This window comes from Toxorhynchites rutilus, chromosome 1 (assembly GCF_029784135.1).
Source record: "Toxorhynchites rutilus septentrionalis strain SRP chromosome 1, ASM2978413v1, whole genome shotgun sequence".
NCBI lineage: Eukaryota > Metazoa > Arthropoda > Insecta > Diptera > Culicidae > Toxorhynchites > Toxorhynchites rutilus.
This window is the reverse complement of record NC_073744.1, coordinates 144,803,745-144,813,435: the sequence shown is the minus strand read 5'-3', so window position 1 is coordinate 144,813,435 and position 9,691 is coordinate 144,803,745. Positions and strand designations below refer to the sequence as shown.

Below are 9,691 nucleotides of genomic sequence, written 5' to 3'. Positions count from 1 at the left end.
AATTCAAACACACCGTTGCTTTGCAGATAATGCAGATTAGAATATTGTTTTATACTCCACTGTGCCTTGAAATATGGGAATCATCCGCACAAAGAGGAACTTCGGAAAACCTATTCGTTCGCTCGGGTTCAATCAATTGCCATCGCCTCAGCAAAGAATAAACGCTGCACTCACCGCAATCAATCTCTTTGTTTGAGGTTTTGTGATATAAATCATCTTGAAAACATCGCACATAGCCATCGTGTTCTGAGAAAAATTAACGGATCAACATTTGTTCAACCTTCTTACATTCGCTATAGTCTGAACACTATATTAACATTGTGTCTCAACCACTGAGTATTAATATTATGTATCTCATTCTCATTGTAAAACTCAAATATTGCAACACTAATCTTATTTATTCAGCTGGGCAAGCTGTGTCTAAGGAATTGATTCGTGCCGGAAATTTTCTTGAATAAATAGATAAATAATTAATAACAATACATCGTTTTTGTTTTGCGTTTCCATTCTCTCTCCATATATTAGTGTTTTTGAGGGCATCCAATGATCCACTGATGTTCCCCTTGGTGTTTTTTGACGTTTGGAAGATCAACCCAGTTAATGAGCGGAATTCGTTAACTGAACTGAACTTTCAGCCCAGTAGGCGAACATGTCCTGTAATTTGGAGCCATTTATTAAGCAAACTGTATGGTGCATTTATCAGTGGTTAACACATCAATATTGGGTAATATTCGCACTACATTGTGGTTTGCTAGTGCAAATTAACTTCCATCTCATTTATATATTTTGTAACATCATGAAAATTGAATAAATTTTTTTATAGACCTGCAAGGAAACAACCCATGTCAATTGAGGACCTAACAATTGATAGATTGATATTTTTATGTTCAGCTTACCGATAGAAACAGATTCATGTTCAGTGGCAGCACCCCTCCGTAGGTCAAGTTTACCGGATGTTGAGACTGTTGTAGCATAAATCGGATGTTTTTCTGCTCTTCGTTGCATATGCTATGCCACGACACGCTGTAAAGTCGTTCACAGAACATATCGCTTTTGATCTCCAATAAGGTGCCCAAAAATGAGAAGATGAACAATTGAAATGTCGAGATAAAGATTATCAAATAGCCGGGCATCCATATGTCCTGTAAGGGATGAAAAATCACCAGTTATACTACAACTGCTCGCTCGAAAAAAATTAAACTGACAATATGCAGAACGAACAAGGTCATCACAATCTGCAGTGCATTGCTACTGATTTCAACAAACAGCTGCATCGAATACAAACGTTCAATTTCAGCCGTAAAACGAGCCACCTTATGCTGGTAGCGGATGATTTCTGCTATCATCTCGTGGATTGCCTTGCCCTTCGATTCCTCTGCGCTTGTCGCTATCATCGTGTCCAACTCATCTAGTTTCACTATCAATATTTCGTACTGAATGCAGATGTTGAACGCCAGCACAAAGTATATATTCTGTGTTGCGGTCAGTCCCGGTGGGGTCCACAGGATGCAGCTGATCTGGTAGATGTAATTCAGCTGATAGGCTTCCTCCGACGAGGGATCAAAAAATGGGAGCACAACTCCGAAGGGCAGCATCTTCCGGCCGTCCCAAGGGTAAAATATCAGCGGAAGTATCGCCGCTATGATGCTACCACCTATGAACGACAAGCTGTAGATGGTTACACATTGTTTCAACAATTTCGTGTATCGAAACAGAATTTGCTGCTGCGAGTCGTCGGACGATGCCTGCTTGTAGGTCTCCTTCGCCTCGGCCACTAAGCTGGAAAATGATTTCGAACTGGTTAGCATAAACCCCAGCCGACAGCAACCAACAATGGCGTAAAAGAGTGTCACTAGCACAAACATGAAATTGTACACATCATCTCGGAAGAGGTAAAGATCTACGAAGCTGACGGCGACGAAAAAACAGGCCAAAAATACAATCGTAACCGTGAGGGACGTTACGCGAAAATTCACACTGTACACATCGCATCCAATCAGCTTGAGAATCCAATGCTGCCAACGTAGGATTCTCTCGTACTCTTGGATAGTTTCTCGTTTGGACATCTTTGCGAAGACTGGCGCAAGGTATACACCAAACATAGTGCTTAATAGTCTCTAGTTTCAAACAGACTCCGTAATTGTACGGCGAGGTAATTAAAAAGCCACTTTCTTCTTGGTTCTGGTTTGATGTGCGGGATCCTTATTGGCAATGATTAGAAGACGATTATATGCTAGTGAATCAATAGATGATTATGGAGAAAGAAAAGAACTGTAGCCAATTTACCGATCAATCTAAACTATCGCAATAATGAGCGACTCTCGCTTTAAAGTTTAAACCAACACCCAGTTTTTGCTACGTAATTATTTAACACATTCACTCTGGCGTTTTTTCGCACAAGTCTGACTCATCGGGCGGCGCTCACCACCAAGGGAAAAAAATCAGTTTGTATCAACCTACATCAACCTTATCAAAGTCAACAAGGTCAAAAATGATCAATCTTCGTATCAATGACATAGTAACATCGGATGTCACAATTTTAAAAAACAGTATCTACGATCATTTTTCGCAAATTTATAGTAAACAGACTGATGAAACTGATGAAACGGATCACCAACATGTTTTACAGAACATTATTAAAACACTTTCTTTGGAAAACAGAGAGGATTTATTTAGACCAATTGAAGCGAATGAATTGGAATACGTTCTTAAGCATGTATCCAAAAGGTCTTCTCCGGGACCAGATGGTTTGGGTTATGAATTTTACAGCACTTTTTTCGAAACGATAATAGGTGAAATGCTAGATTTATTCAATTCATACCTTCGACTTGGGGAGTATCCTCCTAGCTCCTTTTGGTCTGGAATAATAACATTGATACCTAAAAGGGGTGATGAGCATGATTTGAATAACCGGCGACCGATCAGCATGCTCAATACAAACTATAAGCAGTTCACAAAAAGTTTGTGGGTCATGTTACAGCCCTTACTGAGTGATCTCATCGGCCCGGGTCAATCAGCCTGCCTAGATGATCGATCCTGTATTGACAATTTGCGCACTCTTCGGAATACACTGTTAAAATCACACCAAACACGTCATTTCAAAGGAGTTCTTCTTAGCATGGATCTGGAAAAAGCCTTTGATCGAGTTGATCACGATTTTTTGTGGGCTATTCTAGAGAAATTCCAATTTCCAATTATGTTTATTGATTGATTGTAAAAAGGTTATATAAATACGCTAACTCTAGAGTTTTATTCAATAGTTTTCGAACACGCGTTTTCGCAATCAATTCGTCGGTACGGCAAGGCTGCCCCTTGAGTATGGCTCTGTTTTGTCTTTATATCGAGCCTTTGATTAGATGGCTGTCTGATTGGAAATTATTTCGTAAGAATAATTGCTTATGCGGACGATATCAACATTCTCATACGTAACAATCGCGAATTTGATCGAGCCTTAGAACTAGTTCATTATTTTAGTATTTATGGTAAAATTAAAATGAATTTCCTTGAATCGAACTTTTTACGATTTAATAACTGTCGTTCTGGGCCTCATATGATTAAGGAAGTTGATAGTTTAAAAATTTTAGGAATAGATTTGCATAAAACATTTGAGCAAACTGTTGAAATCAACTATACCAACTTAGTGTCCAACTTGAAATTTATAATCTTCCTGCATGCACAGAGAAAACTTAATCTTATTCAAAAAGTGTTCATCTTGAATATTTCTAAATTATCTAAATTATGGTATATTGCTCAAATATTTCCACCAGCGAACAAACATATTGCTGAGATAAAAAGTTTGTGCAATAAATTTATGTGGAAAGGATACCTGTATAGTGTAGCGAAAAATGAATTATGCCTGCCAACGTTCAAAGGTGGTTTATGATTGGAAGATGTAGAAACCAAATCTAAAAGTCTTTTAATAAAAAAACATTTTACACTCATACCGCGATCCCAACCAACACCTCGATGAATTTATGTTGAATAACGTTAACAATAGATACTTAACAAGAAACGCTAGGGAATGGCTGGTTATTGCCAGAAGTTTAGAATGGGATTCCAATTTGAATACAAGCAGGAATATATATCACCATTTTCAAAATGCGATGAATATTAAACCTCGTTTGCAAACAGAACTGCCCAACGTGCAATGGGAAATTCTGTACGAAAATTTCAGTAAAACGTTCCTCTCAACTGATCAAAAAACGGCCTTATTTGTGATGTATAAAGATTTAGTTCCTACGCGAGGTAAAATGTTCAATCACCGAATAGCAGGAATAGATTCTCCTCTTTGCAGCATTTGTGGTAGTCTCGACACACTGAAACACAGGATAAAACTTTGTACTTCAGCTTTGCGGGTTGGTCGTGGATCAAGTCTATAATACATTTGCAGATGAAACTACAAATCAGTGATCCAGAGGAGTTGATTGCGTCATAAATTTCTGAAAAATGTTAAAGATCGAAAGCTGCCCTCTGGCTTACTGTAGAGGGAATTAAATTCAATTTGAATAATTTTGGTAAGACTCGCAATGATTATTTGATAGCGTTCAAAGATGGAATACGGTGGAACAATAAGAAAAAAAAATTGAAAAAAAAATACAAAGGGTTTCTGAATATCTGCTAAGGTCGGTTAGGCTTCGCTTGGAGTAATAGGGTTTCGCTAGTTGTTAATATGCTGGTTATGAAAAAATAGGATTTTCCAATATCTGCTAAGGTCGGTTAGGTTTTGCTTGGAGAAATTGGGTTTCACTGGTTCGTAATACTTTAATTATTAACCCCGAGTTGCCGCGGGTAATCGGTATTGCTAACCTTAGGTTTAGATTAGGTTAAGGTAAATTAAGTTAGGTTAAGGTTTTCTACTCGTTTTAGCAAACAAAAATGCTAATTCAAAGTACAGGTAATGAATTGTAACGGATGAAAATGAAATAAATAAAATGAATAACGAAAAAAAGGAAACATATTTGGTTGTGCTATTAGATGCCTCTGACTCACTCCCGTCCGCCAAATTTGCGTCTGTGTGTGTATGTGTACGTGTACTTTCTTTGACTAACTTCAGATGTATCCGTGTAACGCTATGTTCGTCTCACTTTCTCACTACACAAAACATGAGTCTTTTTTATTTGGATGATAGTTCGTTTTTTTTTGTTTGGACTAGTGGAAATATTAGTTTTCCTAAGGAATTGGCATTATTTCAACTCAAGAGTATCTTTTCAAAAACACGAATCGATTATAGTAAGAGACATTCTTGATAGATCCTTTCTCAAAAACTACACTCTGTCCAAATTCTATACTCCATTACATTCAACAGAAAAAATCATGTACCAAATATTGTACTACGTCTTGGAGATCAAAATGTAGAGAAATGTGAAATAGTTAGAGATCTAGGCGTCGTCCTGAACTGTAAACTCACATTCATAGAACACTACAGCTCTGTAATCAAAAAGGCAAATTGTGTGTTAAGCTTTGTCAAACGCTTCTCACATAACTTCCAGGACCTATACACAATCAAGCTTTTGTATATCACATACGTAAGGCCCATTCTGGAATACTCGTACATGAAGAACGCATTGAGTCAGTCCAGAAACAGTTTCTCTTACTTGCGCTCCGTAAGTTGAACTGGACCTCATTTCCACTTCCTTCATATGAAGTACGCTGCATGCTCATAAACATCCAAGCACTAAAGGAACGCCGTATATTTGCAATGTTTTCTTTTGTTAATGATCTAATTTCGCAACGAGTACAATCAGCTGAATTACTAGAAAAACAAAATTTCTATGTACCTGGGCGTTAACTAAGAACACGCAATTTGTTTCTAACCAAAACATCCAGAACAAATTATGCAAACAACGCTCCCATCAATCGCATGATGCGTATATACAATCAGCACTGCGAATTAATTGACACAACTATGAATAAAAAACAGCTAAAAAGAAAAATGTACCGTAGGAATTATATTTTACTTAAGAAAACATTGTAACATTAATATATGAGTATGTAGTCTACATTTAATCAACGAAAATGAATAAATAAATATATATGAGACCACCTCGAATATATATCGTTGTTATACAAACAGTTAGAATTTCAACAAGATATTTTCGTACATTGTTGAATGCTTAGAATAAAGTATACTTAACGTTGATTTCGTTAAAAAAAATTTTATTTGATTATTTATTGGGCTTAAATATGATAATTTCAGCTGTCCAATTTTAAAAAGACCATTTCAAAATTCATATGTATTATCAGTGAAAAACTCAAAACGATCGGCTGATTTACATGTCAATAATCGGTACCTTACCATGCCGGTTAATAACCTGGAATTTTCGTGTTGGAATATTATTTATTAAATTCTACAGAACGGATTTCTCGATCTCGGATCTTCATGTCTCCGAAATTACGGCCTTCAGTTCGTCAACTGTGGTGTACCGCTTTCCTTCAGTGTAGATGCTGCATACAAGGATCCCCTAACATTTTCTACTGGATTCAAGTCTGGAGAGCGAGCCGGCCAGTCAAATAAGTCATGTTTTTGGTCCTTAATCCATTGCTTACTTTCCTTGCTGGTATGAATAGTGGCATTGTATCGCTAGAATGCGATTTTGGCGATGATATCTACGCAAAAACGCAAAAGCGTCTGGTGATGCGTTCGCTTACCAAGCGCTCGATCGTGAGTTCAAACTCAGGGTCCTCAATATATATATATATATATAATATATATATATATATATATATATATATATATATATATATATATATATATATATATATATATATATATAGGGTTGGGGAAAAAGAAATGTCGTATTTCTGATCGAAATTTCACGCTTTATTTAACATACTTAAATTTATCCAATTTATGTCAAATATGCGCCGTTTTGTTCGCAAACTTGTTGCCATTTAGAAGGCAACTTCATTATCCCCCCCTTATGAAACCCCCCTCCTTATTTGCAAAAAAAAACTCAGATAGCCAGTTTTCGCAAGCCTCTTGAGGCCAACTTAGTATCACCAAGAGCGTTTTGCATGGACCGGAAGAGATGATAACCACTTGGAGCCCGGTCCGGACTATACGGTGGGTGCAATAGGACATCCCATCCGTGCTCCCGTAGCTTCTGGCGGATTATGAAAGATGTGTGAGGCCGAGAATCGAGTTGAGGGTCTGGCCATAGTTGAGCAGCTCATAGTGGATGATTCCCTTCCAATCCCACCAAACGAACAGCAAAACTTTCCTGGTCGTCAATCCGGGCTAGGCGATGGTTTGGGCCGGCTCACCGCGCTTCGACCACGACTTTTTTCGCTTTAGGTTTTCGTACGTGATCCACTTTTCATCACCAGTCACCATCTTCTTCAAAAATGGGTCGAGTCCTTTCCGTTTCAGCAGTGCATCGTAGGCGTTGATTCGGTTTAAAAGATTTTTTCGCATCAACTGGTGTGGCACCCATACATCCAGCTTTTTTTTTGGAATCCAATCTTCTGCAAATGGTTCCAAACGGTTTTATGGTCTATACCCAGTTCCTGGCCAATCGAGCGAGTGCTCAAAGGTCGGTCAACTTGGATGATTTCAACGAATTTATCGGTGTATCTTCGACAGCCACTACACCAGAACGAAATCGATCAAACCAACGCTGTGCTGTGTGAATCGTTACAGTATCTGGTCCATAAACTACACGAATTTTTTCGGCCGCCTTCGTTGCAGTTTTACCTCGCAGGTAGTAAAACGTGAAATATGGCGAATTTCTTGCTTGGTGGACTACATCTTTGACGCGCTATAACTTGAGATTGAAAAGGACAATCACAACACTGTCAAAACGACACTTGTAGCACAGATTGTCGTCTTTAAGTAGCCGTATAGTATGACCCGATGCGATAAGTACAACACAGGATATGTTTAAATGTTGCCATATATTGACAATATACGGCATTTCTTTTTCCCCAACCCAATATATATAAATGGTTTTCTGTCTGTTTGTCTGTCTGTCTGATTCTTATGGACTCGGAAACTACTGAACCGATTAACATGAAAATTGATATATAGGGGTTTTTGAGGCCGGGGAAGGTTTTCGTGATAGTTTGAGACCCCTCCTCCCTCTCTCTGCCATACCAATTAAACACAAATTTCTGCATTATTCGGGAATTAATCAAGCAAATGAAACGAAATTTGGCATGTGAAGATTTCAGGGTACAATAAATGATTCTATGGTGGTCAGACAGTCAAACCCCTCTTTAAGGGGGGCTGCCATACAAATGAAACACAAATTTCTGCATTACTCGAGAATTAATCAAACAAATGAAACCAAATTAGCCACATTGAAAAGTTATAGGGTGCAATAAATGTTTCTATGGTAGTTAGACTCTCCGCCCCTCTTTCTAAGGGGGGAGCTGCCATACAAATGAAACACAAATTACAGGGGGCATCCAAAAATATTCCAACCAAACACAATTGAAAATTTTCGGAAAACTCTGAAGGAAAAAGAGAAAATTCGGAAAATAAATTCCCCTATTTTCTACAATTACATAGTGACAAGTGCTGTTAGTCCATTTGATGTTTGCGCTAGCGAAATTGATCTTTGTTCAAAGCTGGAAATGGATTTTAATGTGATGGAACGCACTCCTATATCTTCTTCTATCTATACCAATAAAAAGTATCGCCGAATGTGTTGATAAGAGCAGAACTCGAGGAAGGAATTATCCGATTTAGGGCTGTCTTTATTCTATCATATTTCCTGTATAAAACATTTATTCCATGTAACGTAGAAACATGTTATTTGCAAGTGGTTGAAGACTCTTGAACGAGAATTGTATCTGAAAATAATTTGATATTATAATGATGAGTTTTGTTTGAAATACTAGGAATTTTATAGTAAAAGGTAAATTCAACGGGGTCGATTAGAAGATCTATCAATGAACAGTTCTGCTATTGGACCCATAAACTTGCTCATAGTAAGAAAACGTGAATGTTTGAAGGTATTGATAACAAAAAAACAAATTTTAGGCGGGACGAAGTTTGCCGGGTCAGCTAGTAACTTATAACATTCCAGCACGATATTCAAGATGCTTGGTATTCCCCAAATACTTTTTTCGCGCACAACTTTAACGCCTTCTTCGCCATAGCGTCTGTTCAATACATTAATGCAATGTCAAAGTCACCAACGACGCCATTATGATGACGGAAAACCAACAATGTTAACTGCTTATTTGCCTCAGCAGAGATTCATTATCAATACCCTAGCGCAAATATTTCCCTCCCGCTATCTCCCCTCCTTGTTTATATTTATCATTACGGCTGCATAACACGTACGCACACATATCCACACAATATCCATATATCGATGGCTTGAAGCAACTAAATATACGCACGCTTATATCCGTTTTGCGCTCTTCTCAGCAGAAGATTTTCTATTAATATTGCCGATCTAGATTAGCTTAGCTGTCATCCTTGGTGGAGAGAGCCGACGATAACCTAGCTTGATGATTGCCCACACAAATGTGTAGCTAAGAACCTGAATACAATGGCCGTCAGTTTGATGCAATGATTACAGTGCCAGAGACATCAGCGAATGAGTAATTTGGTCGCGTCCACAGCTCAATCCGAAGCGAAAACATGTGATGACACAAAACAAGGCGATGCTCATTGCTTTGAATACTGAACGGGACTGAAAGTTTACCTCGGCGAGATCCACTGTTTATACTATAGGCAAAT

The 9,691-nt window shown here is 38.0% G+C and overlaps 1 protein-coding gene across 1 annotated transcript; it reads right to left on the bottom strand.

The window, feature by feature from the left end:
- Positions 1-597: 597 nt before the first annotated feature.
- LOC129761491 (putative odorant receptor 83c) lies at positions 598-2,066 on the bottom strand. Its single transcript, XM_055759213.1, has 3 exons — positions 1,206-2,066; positions 897-1,142; positions 598-654 (listed from the first exon to the last, which is right to left on the bottom strand). The coding sequence occupies exons 1-3, from the start codon at positions 2,064-2,066 to the stop codon at positions 598-600; spliced, it is 1,164 nt and encodes a 387-aa protein (XP_055615188.1).
- Positions 2,067-9,691: the final 7,625 nt, after the last annotated feature.

Bases quoted from the DNA above. Each gene is read 5' to 3' on its own strand.
- LOC129761491 (XM_055759213.1), bottom strand. From the start codon at position 2,066: ATGTCCAAACGAGAAACTATCCAAGAGTACGAGAGAATCCTACGTTGG. The intron at 1,143-1,205 runs GTCAGTTTAATT...CATCCCTTACAG, and splicing joins CCTTGTTCGTTCTGCATATT to GACATATGGATGCCCGGCTA. The intron at 655-896 runs GTAAGCTGAACA...TCCAAATTACAG, and splicing joins ACATGAATCTGTTTCTATCG to GACATGTTCGCCTACTGGGC.